Source organism: Toxorhynchites rutilus, chromosome 3 (assembly GCF_029784135.1).
Source record: "Toxorhynchites rutilus septentrionalis strain SRP chromosome 3, ASM2978413v1, whole genome shotgun sequence".
NCBI classification, from domain to species: Eukaryota; Metazoa; Arthropoda; class Insecta; order Diptera; family Culicidae; genus Toxorhynchites; species Toxorhynchites rutilus.
The window spans coordinates 322,845,315-322,859,832 of NC_073746.1; the positions used below are offsets into that span (position 1 = coordinate 322,845,315).

The 14,518-nt window shown below is 38.5% G+C and overlaps 1 protein-coding gene across 2 annotated transcripts in view; it reads left to right on the top strand.

Moving 5' to 3' along the window:
• Positions 1-13,439: 13,439 nt before the first annotated feature.
• LOC129775219 (uncharacterized) overlaps positions 13,440-14,518 on the top strand; it is a 50,863-nt gene continuing 49,784 nt past the window's right edge. For both annotated transcript variants that reach the window (XM_055779636.1, XM_055779637.1), the window contains exons 1-2: positions 13,440-13,697; positions 14,435-14,499. In XM_055779636.1, the coding sequence (XP_055635611.1) occupies positions 13,622-13,697; positions 14,435-14,499 (141 nt within the window). In that variant the 5' untranslated portion in view covers positions 13,440-13,621. The remainder of the gene's footprint in view (positions 13,698-14,434; positions 14,500-14,518) is intronic.

Consider the following 14,518-nt stretch of genomic DNA (forward strand, 5'->3'; position numbering starts at 1 on the left):
TTTTATATTTTTTGGCAAGTTCTTCGTTGTTCAGTTAATCTCCAGTAAGGCTTCCTTGATAATATTCCTGATAACCAAATTCCAAAACACTAAAATGTATATAATTAGATTACAGTTCATAACATTATTTTACATCGATAGAATTGAAACTTACACTCGTTCATATAAAAAGATTGTAGGAACAACTCGAAACGGGTAGTCTGCTTCCATACAAGATCAAATGGTTTCACTCACCAGTACGAGTTTATAAACAAAAAAACTGAAGTTCCTCAACCGTCATAATAACATCAAGATGGAATCTTCCCTTTGGCACTGTGCCTTCAACCGCAGCGTCCAAAGTAATGTGAGTTCTTCTCCATGACCCTTAACAAAGGGAGGGTTAACTTCACCCCATCACTGGTATGTTATTGTAGAACAACATTGCCAGCTTCTAGACAAGCAGCAACCCAACAGCAACAGCAACAACAGCAGCAGCAAATCAACAACAACACAACAAGGCGGTAGCAACCCACACAAACAGTGACAAACGCTTTCCTCTCAAGGCAACTTGAGGGAGAGCTTGTCGCTTGTGTTTAAAAGTGCGCAGTTCACTTATCGAACTGCCAAAACAGTATCTGTATGGAAAAGTTTATCGACTACCTTTTTTTACGTAGCACTACGTCTTTCATTCATGTATAGGGGGTGCGAAAAATGTAACGAAAATTAGAGATGATTAGAGATGAAAACGGATATCCTGTAACTATAAGAAAAAAAAATCTTATTAACATAAAATAAATTATAACACAATAGCATAAACTCAACTCATATCATCAACGTTTTATTCAGTTTCATCATTTTCGTTTCGATTAACAGGTGTGAAAGACAGATATGACCAATTATTATCAGACGATTCGTCTCAACATATTTTTGTAATGTGAATTTGATTTTGATCGAGGTATATATGTTTAGAATGTATACAATAAATACAGGCATATGTAAACGGTGGTGGATTTCTCACTGGTGAGAAATCACTAAAGTTGTATGCAGTTCTAGTTCAGGTGAATGAATTCACTGAAAATATGAATATTTTCATTATATAAGTTCGCGCTAGTGTAAACGGTTCGTGCGATATCTATAAATCTCATCATATTTCTTCGCACGAATATATCACTAGTCTAAACGCACTGATAGTCGTTAAAGATTGCGATATTCCGAGCTAACAGTCGTTATGTCATTGCCCATACCGTCAGTCGCCGTTGGTTCTTTTACCCGATCGTCGCCAGTTGCTCGTTCCACTCTCAACGTGGTTTGACATATATTACAGGTGTGCCAGATTTTTTGTATCGTACACGAAAATTACTCACACAGATAAAATGCAGAATCACGGCATTTTGTTCATAAAATTTAACAAATTCATAAATTATGTTGTTTCAAACCCGTTTTCCGGTTGTTTTTTCTCACAGAATTGATCTCGAGGAAAAAACTAACTGTAAAGTCATAACTTTTATCGTGTTTTAATTCAGAAAGTGCGTGAATTTTGCGTATCAAAAATGTCGAAAAAATAGATGCCACACCTGAAAATTGGTCAACATGAAGTTACATGAACGATTGAAGTCTATCAATCGCTGCTGATGCTGAGGATACAGAGGAATATGTACGGAACAACAACATTGTATTATTAAAACTTGCAAAAAGTTTTCCTCGAATTTAAACAAAAACATATTGGGTTGCATGCTGTTAGGTGCAGCCGAGTGCTATGATTGATGCTAGGATCGTTAGCAAAATCCCAAGCAGAACTGTCAGTGGGATACCCAATTCATGTGAAAATGAAGGGAAAATGTCAGTGGAATCAGGGGATAGTGACTTCAAGCAAAAAAGTGGGACCGATTCGATATTGCTTTTATGTAAACAGTGAACTTTTTTTTACACTCTAAAAATTGAACCGACTTGCACTGACAACTGAATGATATTGTCAATTTGTGCGAGATGCCTCAAAACAGCTGGGAATAAATATTATTTATATACAGTAAGTTACATTTAATGCGACGTTTAGATTATTGGATAGACCTGTAATGTGACACGTTTAATTAGACATTTTTGTAAACATCGAGTTCGGGGCCCAAATTATGGCGCCACACTAAAGTTGCCACCAGACGTCGACACTGTACCACTCACATCGCCAATGTTCTATTACAGTCCAAAATCACCTCCAAAGCGACACTGAGTGGTGCCTCGGCATGTCGTATTAAATTTAAATTACTGTATTATTTTAATATTTATGTTCGCATCATAAGCAACGAACACATTTATTTTCCACTTGCAACAGTATTCATGATGATTGGATGGATGAATATACGACTCCTACATGCATCTAGTACGACTATTGTCATGCTTATACCAAACAACAGAACCAAACCAAAAAACGAATGGCGGAAAACGTTCTTGATAATAATGATAATTATTATAGATTTTTGTAAATACATGTATGTTTGGAATATTATGTTAAAATTATTTTTAAGTCAGAATATTTCCGGTTTCAAGAAAAGTGAAAGTTAAAGTTGCTTTTTGACGTAGGACTACGTCTTTCATTTCTATACCGGGGTGTAAAATCAAAGTTTCGAAAACGAAAGCGTTACGCCGGAGACCGAGATTTTGAGTGTTAATAGCTCCTAAACAACTAAACGTAATGGTATGATAAACACTTCATTCGAAAGATAAAATGTCTACGCGTTCTATACCGCCGCTAGAAAATGGCATTTTGGATTTGCATTCCTCATGAATAATTGTGTTCTACTAGCCAAGCCCTTTCATTTAATACCCATATTGAAGGAGTTTGGGAAAATATGTAATCAACCATTTTGTAGCGGCAGCCATCTTGGAGTTTTAAAATAATGAAATACCCAGTTTTATAATGACTGCAGAGATAAAGGTGTGTTCCAAATTTCAGATCAATCGGTCAACAGGAAGGGGCTCAAATTTCTATTCATGTGGTAAAGCGCTACAGACAAACATGTTGCAAACATATAAACGTACAAACATACAAATATACAAATTACAGGGTAAGCTAAATAAAACCGTTTAAATACAGTTCCTATCGGTGCTTTATGAGAAAAATCTGTGTTTTTACCGTACAGAACAAAACAAACAAAACTGAAAAAATATACCTTTCCGGATAAATTTGTACATTTGCCAACACTGGATGGTTCAATGGTACAAGGAACATCAAATTCAACTCCCTCAACGAATACATGAAAGAATCTTCATTCGCGTTGACGGCATTGTGCTTCATGTGTTCGATTTGTGAAGCGAAAATAATAATAGACAATGAAATCATGGAAATATCAGGAAATGTATATAAAAACAGCTGATGAAGGTTCAGTACGACGTGTTTTAATTAGTAAATTAACAAGAAGTAAAATTTTTCATTCAAATTTTGACAATTTAAAACTGCCTCCGGGCCTACAAAACCGATAAAGATTAATTTGCCTCCCAAAATGGTTATCGCCACCAGACGTCGACACTGTCATTCGTCATCGAGGATAAAGTGACAGCCAAGGTGTCCAGTTGCTGAAAATGTGTATGAACGCACAGCACCAGTCAACTGGTGATCTAAATATGGCGTGCCGTTGACGTTCAAGTAACTGGCGCCAATTACTGGTCAATGTGTAAATCAGCTACAAGTTTGAACACTACGATGCTGGGGTTTAAGTCACCCGTATCAGACTGCAGTAGAGAAATGTTGGTAAGTCATATTTTCCATTGTGAATATATAGAAAAAGTATATGAAATCGTTTGAAACTACATCAAACATGAGGCTTTCATAAAAAAATATATATCCATTCCTCATTAATTCATAAAAATTTTGAAAAATCCATACAAATTCAGGCAATTTTGAACGCTATTTACTAACACTAACGCGAGGAACCTTATCGCGTACCTGGTCACTGTCTTTTGACGTTGGTTCTTCTCTGATCGGTCTCTAATCCCAGCCCGGTTACCAGTCATTCCCACGGCTTACAGAGACCAAGGCGAGTAGAAGTATATCCTAAGGTGGGCCAACTTGCTAAAACCACTCTTCAGCCATCTTGGAAGTCTACTGTGTTTTGTTAGTAAACAAAACACAATACGCTTATGCCCAAGCTCGCTCGTGATCAGTCTGTCTCTTTCACACTTCAAGGAAAAAATTCCCCTTCTGCTTTCTTCCGTACTGTTTTCATATACCGCTCCCCTAACCAACTTAGTGACGAAACGGCCTCACCTAGTACCATAGACCCGTCTTGACAGAGACAAGGCTAGCTACTCCGGATCAGTCATTTTTTAGTGACGTTATCTGAGTCGTTGAAGTAAACAATGTGTTCTTATTTTTTATTTTTCGTGCTTTGTAAGTTTGTGCGTTGATAATATAGTTGATTATATTCAACACCATGAATAATTTGATAAAACATTTATCCACAAAGAACATAATTCTCGGTTTTTCGGAAAGCGAAAGAATCTCTTTTTTGGCCCGATAATGTCATTTTCATAATTTATACACCCGCTCACAGCGCATTGAACCATTTTCGATTTTTCATTTCAGGAACATTTACGCGTAAGTCAGAAAACAAAATACAACTGGCGACTGTTTACACTGACTATTCGGATGACGTCATCAAAAAAAAAATGTTTACTCGCTAAAGAACTAGCCTTGTCTCTGTAAGCCGTGAGTCATTCCATGCCGTCAAACTCTTACACAAGGTCTGTGAAATAGAGCGGTAAGTATATTTGAGCAAATACAAAATGTTCTCAATGTAAGGTAAGTGTTCAACATCATCCTATAATCCTATGTCTATCATCATTGAAGACAGTTCTTTGTTTGTTTTCAATCTGAATGAAAAAAAATGAGTGGGTTATATCTATGATATAACCGCAAGGTTCACGTGGAACTACCTTAGCTTAGCAATCATTCGTTTGTATTGATTAAATTCTTGATTGAATGAAACAGTTTCCAAATTCAATTGAGTTCAATATATTTGCTCTGTGAGTGAAAAAAATGAACAAATGCCGTGTAAAGACAATTCATTTATTGTGATTGATTGTTCTTCGTTACAAGTAAATTTAATGACGGACCTTTTACGTTTGGTATGATGACTAGAACAAAATATATGTACGGAAGAATTATCAAACGTTTGATGAACCAGCCTAAGGCTGAAAATCTTTCCAATAAAGACAAAAAAAATTATCAAACGATTATTTTATTTTACATTTCCCTCTGAAGTTTACATCCCAAAAGTGTACATAAAGGGTGTGTCACATCAAATTGCATCACGGAAAAAACGCTGTAGAAATTTAATTTTTAGGAATTATATCTTCAGCTTTCGCTTTAAAATCAGATAAGAGTGTATAGATCACGTTGGCCATGCTTCACTGTCAATTTTTCGTAAATTTGGAAAAATGTCGTCGAACGAAAAAGATCGTCGTGAATTAATCCTGTGCACTCATTTCGAGAATCCGGAGTTGTCACATCGGGACACCGGTAAGATGCTGGGAATCGTCCAATCCACGGTCAGCAGAGTACTAAAACAATACTTCGAGAACCTAACCATCGACCGGAAGGTGAAGAACGGCAAAAATGGATGCTCCGTCAGTGAAAAAGATCACAAGCGCGTAGTTAAGCTGTTTAGACGTGATCCGAGAAGTTCGGTCCGGGATGTCGCCAATAAGCTGAATTTGTCAAGTTCATTCGTCCAGCGGACCAAGCAGCGGGAGGGCCTGCGTACATACATGGTTCAGAAGGCTCCTAACCGCGACGAAAGGCAAAACATGGTGAGGAAGACGCGAGCCCGGAAGCTGTACACCGAAATGTTGACGAAGCCGCATTGCCTGGTAATAGACGACGAAACCTTCGTCAAAGCGGACTTTCGTCAGCTGCCGGGCCTGTTGTTCTTCTCCGCAGAGGACAAATTCAGCGTTTCGGAGGAGATTCGCAAGCAGAAACTATCCAAGTTTGCCAAAAAGTACATGGTGTGGCAAGCGATCTGCCCTTGCGGAAAGTGGAGCGCTTCGTGATGACCGGCACGGTAAACGGGCAGGTTTACCTCAAGGAGTACTTACTACCACTATTGAAGCAGCACGAGGGCCCGACCATCTTCTGGCCGGATCTCGCTTCGTGCCACTATTCAAAGGACGTGTTGGAGTGGTACGAAGCCAACGGGGTCACCTTCGTGCCAAAGGAAATGAACCCGCCCAACGCGCCGAAGCTTCGCCCAATAAAGAAATATTGGGCGATTATGAAGCAGGCCCTCCGGAAGAACCCAAAAGTTGTCCATTCGGAGGCGGACTTCAAGAGAAAATGGATTTCTGTTAAAAAAAAAACTACAACCTGACGTTGTACAGAACCTTATGGACGGGGTAAAGAGGAAGGTACGAGCATACGGGCTTGGGCTCGAAGTATGAAAAATGGAAAATGCCAAAAGTTGTTTAATAGTTTTTATTTTACTGTCTAAAATTTTCAAAAGGATCGGTCTACTGGGCGAATTTCTACAGCGTTTTTTCCGTGATGCAATTTGATGTGACACACCCTTTACTTCTCGAATCTCGAATTTGCTTGAAACTGGGAAGTGCATTCGCTTCTAGTGGCTGCACGATTTTCCCAGGTTCCTAAGTTTAGAAGATCATGTTAGGACAGACATATTCCACTCTGCACAAAGGCAAGCGAGGACAAAAGTACTCGCAGTTTGCATTTATTTGCAGAGCCGATTTCCCCAGAAACCTCGGTTTTGAAGTCTGTGTTAAGGAAACACATTTCAATCGGAACAAAAATACCCCCGATTTGTATGAATTCGCAATGCCGATTTCCCCACGCTTCATGGATTTGAAGTCTGTGTTAGGGAAACACATTCCAGTCGGAACAAAAATACCCCCGACTTGCATGAATTTGAAATACCGATTTCTCCAGGCACCTTGGTTTAGAAATCTCTATTAGGGAACACATTTCGGTAGGAACAAAAGCTCCCCCTACTTTCGTGTGTTCTTTTTCTTCTGTTTGGCTTCAAGAGGGTTTAAACTTTTCTGTTCACTCGCCTCTAGGCTCTTTCGTGTGTTCTTCTTCTTCTTTTTGGCTTTAAGAGGGTTTAAACTTTTCAGTTCATTCGCCTCTATGTTTCGTGTGTTTGCAATGCCGATTTCACTGCTTGGTTTTAAAGTCTGTGTTAGGGAACATTTTTCGATGAGAACAAAAGTCCCCCTACTTTCAAGTATTTGCAATGCCGATTTCCCCAAGGCTGCTTGGTTTTGATGGCTGTGTTAGGGAAACCGTAAATCGGGCCAATCAAAACGATGCAGTTAGGGCGTTTAGATAACGCCTAATATTTTACAGTTATTCAATTGTTTATCTAATGAAAAACAACATTTTGTTAGTTGCGATAGATGCGTAGAAATATTCCCTATCAAGTGATGCAAACATCTCTCCTATCCAGTACGAAATGTTCGAGCTATGAGCATTCGAAATCTTTAATTTTTTCCTGCATGTTCTGTGTTTAGGTTTTCATTTTACCCTCCATATATTCCGGTTAGACGTAGTCCCACGTCAAAATTGATTGCATGTAACTCTTACTATTACTCGACCAGTATTAGAATTATTTCAATACCCTCACAAAAATCTCATTATAACATAGAACCATTATCAGAAAAGTCCATAACTTTCATAATTCGATCAAATTCTCCATCTACCATTTGCTTTTTATTCTCTTTGTAGGGTTTTGATAGACTCTCGGTTATATTTACTAACCTTTCAGATATGACTGACTACCTTTATTCACTTCCTTCTACTATAACCTCCTGGTCGAATTCACTTCCAACTTCTAGCTTGATTTGGATTGATTTCAATCTCTCGGCTGGATTCACTCCAACCTTCCAGTTGAACTTAATTCAATTTGCCAGTTAATTTGGGTTCAACGGTTCGGTTCTCTGTTGAATTCACTTCTTCCCCCGGTTGCAATCACTTCAACCCTTCAACGTCATTCGTCATTGATCATTCAACACTCTCTTGAATCTCCCGGCTGAATTTCTTTCAATCTCATGGTTGAATACCTTTCCCGGTTTAATTCTCATTAACCTCCTGGTTGAATTCCTTTCAACCTCCTGGTTGAATTTCTTTCAACCTCCCAATTGAATTTCCTTCAATCATCCGGTCGAAAATGTCAGAAATGCATAAACAAATGGTTAAATAAGAGTCAGTAATACGTGTTTCAAGTCATTTAATAACATTATGTGTAATTTCATTCAAATTTTCACATTTTAAAACTGGCTTCGTGTCTTCTAATCTGATAGAGATTATACTATCGAGTTCGGGACCCGAATTGAAAGTCGCCACCAGACGTCGACACTGTACATTTGTCATCGCAAATATAAACAAATCAGACTATATAACGCACACCAACAAATCGTGAACCTGAAAACGTTCTTTTATTACAGAGTCAGTTTGGAACTAACTTAAAGGCTGATTTAGACGATGCCAGTCAGCGCTCTAGTTGAAGTATCCAGTGAATATAGAACAGACACTCTGTTCAAGTTAGAGGCCAATTACTTGTTCGATACTGGTACAAGTAACTTGAACAGAGTGTATGTTCTCTGTTCACTGGATACTACCTAGTTGAAGTATCCAGTGAATATAGAACAGACACTCTGTTCAAGTTAGAGGCCAATTACTTGTTCGATACTGGTACAAGTAACTTGAACAGAGTGTCTGTTCTCTGTTCACTGGATACTTCAACTAGAGCGCTGACTGGCATCGTCTAAATCAGCCTTTAGTTTGAAAAACGAATTCCTTATCTGTTGATATCGCGAGGAGTGATCGAGACCAAGATTATAATATAAAAATGAACCCTACATAATGGCGGGTTTACATTAGGGAGATCTATAGCTATAGATAAGATACTGGAACGATAGGTGTTTCATTCTTGACACATTTATGACAAGACGTAAGACGAGTAGTGAGACGTAGCTTTCAAAATTATTTACTTTTTGTTTGTTTGTGTGTTATGGCTTCAACTCGCTGAGGAAAATAACTGAAGGAAAAAATAAACAAATATATAAATTCGTGAAAAATAGTGCACTCTCTTAATCTAATTTATATCTCAAATATCAGCAGTATTGCTACGGTGTTTACAAAACAAAAAATTGTAAGGGGTTGTATCTAGGACACGACCGCATATTTTCGACGTAGAACTACGCAATTATATGATGCAATTTACTTGTTTACCACTTCGAATATTATTTTAGAATGCCTCGAAATCAGATCAGAGAACAGATTATGTTCTTCGTTACAAATAAATTTTATTAACGTCCTTTAACGTTTGTTTGATGCCTAGGACTACCAAAATATGTGAACGTAAGAATTGTCGAACAATCATTGTATTTCACATTTCCCTCTGAAAATATTGCACATCTCATGTTTATGTAGTTCTCGAGCCGCGAAAGTTCATTCACCTCTAGTATCTGAAATGACGATTTTCCCAGGCTTCTCAGTTTATAAGTAAGTTTTAGGGAAACATATTCCGGTCTGCACAACGACAAGCGAGTACTCAACACCAAAAAACACCCCCGACTTGCACGGTTTTGCAAAGCGGATTCCCCCAGGCACATTAATTTTGAAGTCCGTGTTAGGGAAACACAGCTCGGTGGAAACAAAAATACCCCCGACTTGCATGTATATTTGCAGAACGGATTTCATCGATTTTGGGTACATCGATTTTGAAGTCTGTGTTGGGAAAACCGTAAATCAGGCCAATCAAAACTTGGCAGTTAGGGCGTTTAAATAACGCTTGACATTTTACAGTTATTCAATTGTTCATCTCATGAAAAATAATATTTTATTAATTGTGATAGACGCGTAGAAATATTTCCTATCAATTGATGCAAACATCTTTCGATCTGTTAAGAAATGTTCGAATTATAAGCATTCGAAATACGGGTAGGGTTAGCACACAAATCGGCAGAACGAATGTATTGAAAAAAAAGAAGTCCTTCCAGTTTTCATGAATCTGAACCGTTTAGAGATTAGCGAATTGTAATGTATAGCATATTAAACAAATCTTAGAATTTCCGATTCGATTGGTATGCAAATCATTAGAATTCGTTCACAGTGAAAATGGTTATTAACGTTAACTTTATTTCATAAAAACGTGACCTGTTCCTGAAAGACGTAGTTCTACGTCAAAACACAAAATTCAAGGCTCAGGATTTCCCTTGATTGAAACATCCAACGCAATGATGATGATGTTTAATTTAAGAGGCTTCAAACTTTTCAGTTTATTCGCCTCTAATATCCAACGCAACTGGTTACTTTCCTGTAATATATGGCGTTATTTTTTGTCACCATCGCCATAAGCTGATAGTACTCTTTTCCCCGCCGATGGGAACCAAACAGAAGTATATCTTGCTTGGAAAGAAAGGCATTGATTGCTCGACTAGAAGCGGAAAGATATAATAAAAACATCCTTCTGCACTGTTATGATTCGACCGCTTATTGTAGATATCTGAAAAAATGGAAGCAATTATGGAAAACTGTTATGATAGACATCCAGTCACTAAAGTTGGATGCAGTTCTACTTCAAGTGAATAAATTCACCAAAAGTATGAATATATTCATTATATAAGTTCGCGCTAGTGTAAATGGTTGATGCGATTTCTATAAATCTCATCATATTTCTTCACACGAATATATCACTAGTCTAAACCCACCATAAGGTATGTTTTAACAAATGATGCATATGACTTCTTTTTTCCAAATCGTTTATTTGTAAGGCTCAATCGCAGAAGCTTTGCAATCAGTTTTGTTTACATAATTTAATCTTAAATCTATGGTTAGAAGAATTCGACCGATTACTCGCGGATTACTCGAGATTAAGGGGCAACAATTTTGTGGGACTGGTCAGATTTGGGATATGAAAATTGGGTAAAGTCTCAACCGAGATTTGCCACACGCACTGTAGTGTTGTGCATTAGGACCAGAAATGGCATCTAGTGTTCGACTGGCTGTCGAAGGTGGGCGACGGTGACATGAGGGGACAAGACAAACAAGTGCAGGTACACTGGATGTGAGAAATAAGATTACTTTGGAGAATCAACCAATCATAAGGCGGGATTTTCATTGTGAAAAAGTTTGAGCTTTTTCAATTGTATGATAGATTCATAAAATATACTCTTTTCTTAATTGTGGTACATTGGAGTGCCCAAATAATTTGTCGCAAAAATCTCATAAATCCATCAGGAAATGACGGAGCAATAAGAGTTTGAAATTGGACAATTTTCACAATGCGATCGATTTTTTTTCAATATCTTCTTCTTCTTGGATGGCACTAACGTTCCCACTAGAACTTTGGCCTTCTCAACGTAGGTATTACTTGCGTCATTTTTATTAGTAGTACTTAGTTGAGATTTCTATTCCGGATAAAACGCCCTGAATGTATTTTGGAATGGCAAGTTCTAGAATACGCGTGAACACAGTGCAAGCCGGAAGAACTTTATTTAACGAAAAAAACCCCCGGCCAGAACGGGAATCGAACCCGAACCCCTGGCATGATAATGTGGGACGCTAACCATTCGACCACGGGAGCATTTTTCAATTTGTACCCCCCGATAAGTTCCCGAAAGACGTTATCCTACGTCAAACGACACAGCACAATCATTTCAATGCATAAAACATAAACTCAGAACCATTTCTTGTCTACTTATGCGCCATTCACTTAGGATTATTTGCACATCAAATTTTCTGTTGACATTAGAGACGAATGAACTGTCAGAGTTGAAAGTCTCTTTAATTCAAAACCTAACCTTTGATTAATTTTCATTTCATACTTCCATACGTCATCATCAAATATATCAAAAGGAAAACATAGAACTTTTCCGACCGAAATCGTCGTTTCCGAACATCGTTCCGTTTAAGCTTAAAGGCCCATTTATACGTTGCTAGTAGCTGACTTGACAATGAGCAGCTACTGACCCGGTGGACTCGCTTGACAATTGGTTGACTCGCCTTGTCCGTTCACACAGTGTGAGCTGCTGGCGAGAAACTAGATACTACGGCACGGGTTTACCAGGGATGCCAGGCGACTTTTCAAATGTCCATCAAATAGTCAGAAACAGCAATCAGGTCCGAATTTGTCAAATGATTGGTCCAAAATCGACTTCTTTATTGGCAGTTTTCATCTTAGGTTTTCAGTTGAATGTATCATCACACAATTTTATAGCAAAACAAACGCTGATCGTGTTTAAAAATACATACTTTGTGCTGAATTTCTTTGAACTGAAGGTACTATCCGAAAAAGCAGAAAGAGAAAAGGATTCGGGCCAGGAATTAGATGCAAAGAAAAGGAGCAACAAATACAATATTGAAGGAACTCTACGATGAGGATCCCCGAGATTACAGAGCAGTGTTGATAATAACACCTGAACAAGTGAAAAAAACTGTTGGATTTAATTGCTCCACGAATACAACGCCAAGATACAGTCATGAGGGATGCTGTACCTGCAAGAGTTAAATTAGAAATGACATTGATGTGCCTTTGTTTTGGAATATCGTTGGGATTGTTGTCGATATTTTTTAGAATCTCGAAAACATCCATAGCTCAGATAATTCCGAAAGGATGTGATGTTATAAATGGTAGTCTAAAAGATTTTTTTTTAATTTTATTTATTTTGTGAAATGAAAATGATAGTCGATTTGCAGGTGCAATAAATACGCTTCAAAAATTTTAATAATGAATGAAAATGTACTTTTTTAAATCGAATATGTATTCTGTTTCTTAGAACAATACTTTTTTTTGTAAGTTGTGATCTGATAATGATTCTATATTAGAGATTCTCAAGAAAACTATCTCAAAAAGAAAGCGTGCCCCGCCAGCGTGCAAAACGAAATAACAATTATTTCGTTTAGAAACTATGAGGGTTTTATTTGTTTTTCCAATAATTTTGAAGTCTATAAATATCTTCACATATTTTCAAATATCTTAAAAATAGAGACATTTCATTACATTTGGCATCACTGATTCGAACGCTAAATTCTGTTTTTGACGTTGTGAAGCATGCAAGTGCGAGTAAATTCAAAAAACTTTGAAGTAGCTCGCACGCCGGATCACACATGACAATAACTGGCATGATGTGTTCACACGGTGTGAGTAGCTGCACTGCAGTAACTGACTAGACCGACTCGTATGCTTACTCGCACCGTCTGAACCCGGCTTAAGCCAGTTGCGTCTGGCAGCCCTAGGCACTCATGCATATTCCGATTGCATTTGACACTGATTTGAATATGTGCGTGTGCGGTACCGTATCCGCGACTGGGACGGGGGCCTTTGGATCGGATAAGTATGGAAAAGCGCAATGTATACTACGGCTTTTGGGCGTGTGTTTGTGTGTTTTGCCTTAATTTACTAGTATAGTACACATGGGTAGGGGAGTCGAGAGACAGAAGAAAATTTGGATTAGTATAAGCGTATTTTCTTGACTGAATTCACCATAGTCCGGACTTTTTCCTCTCTGCTCTTTTCTTTTAGCCTTTTTATTTATTTATTTCATACTCCACGGTTGTTGGTTTTCTGCGCCAATCGTAGTACAAAAAAGTGTAGCTAAGCGTAGCTAAAAGTCAGGCTTCGAGGCCTTAGTTATGAGTGACCTATCAACCAATATTTGTTTTGATGCATTATCAGTGCTGAATAGCAATGTGCAGCTGGTCGAAAATGGTAAGCTTCGAGAGCTTTTTTTCCTGATCCGGTGGCAGAGGTTTCTGGCTTTCGGGGGTCGTGGGTCTTCTTGATACCAACATTAGAGAGTGCACCAGCAGCAGTGCAGACTAAGTAAGAAAATGAGACTACTTTCCGGATTAACATTCCGTGCGATGCACATCAGTATGTTAGACATTGGTGATTGTTGAGTGTTTCCGAGTGTCAAGTGAACGAATGTACGTTGTTTTTGTGGGTGGAAAATGGTTTGAAAGAGGTTAACTCGGTGTTTTACCTAATCCCATTTGGTGAGTGTTGGGAAAGTGGGCAGGGAAAAGTGGTGTCCATTTTCTGACTTATTTTTCCGCACAACTTGAATTTTCTCACACACATAAGCTTGCATTGAAATTCACTCGCACTGTGTCATTCGCTCGCCAATAACCAAACCATTCCTGAGCGAGTTTGGGTGGTGGACACGATTGTGTGTTGGTCCCTGCCGTCAGTGCTGCTGCTGGTGCTGGTACTGGTACAGCTCAGGCAAACACTCTCGCTCTCGCTGTCCTCAACGAAGAAAAAAACGCAAATCTGGAACGAACACTCTAATCCCTGGATCTCTTCTCTCTGTCTTCCCGTGTCTGCCGTGCTGCAAATCACGTCAATATATCCTGGTGCTAACTGTGGCTCCCGAAACGGAATCGACCAACACCGCAAAACATCGCATTCCCGATCCGCCGTGGGATTGGTCAACATGATACTAGTGTGCAGCATCTGTGGAGCGTCACATTACACCCAAAATTGTCCAGAGTTTGCCAAGGGAGATCATGTAAGTAGAATCGAGTGTG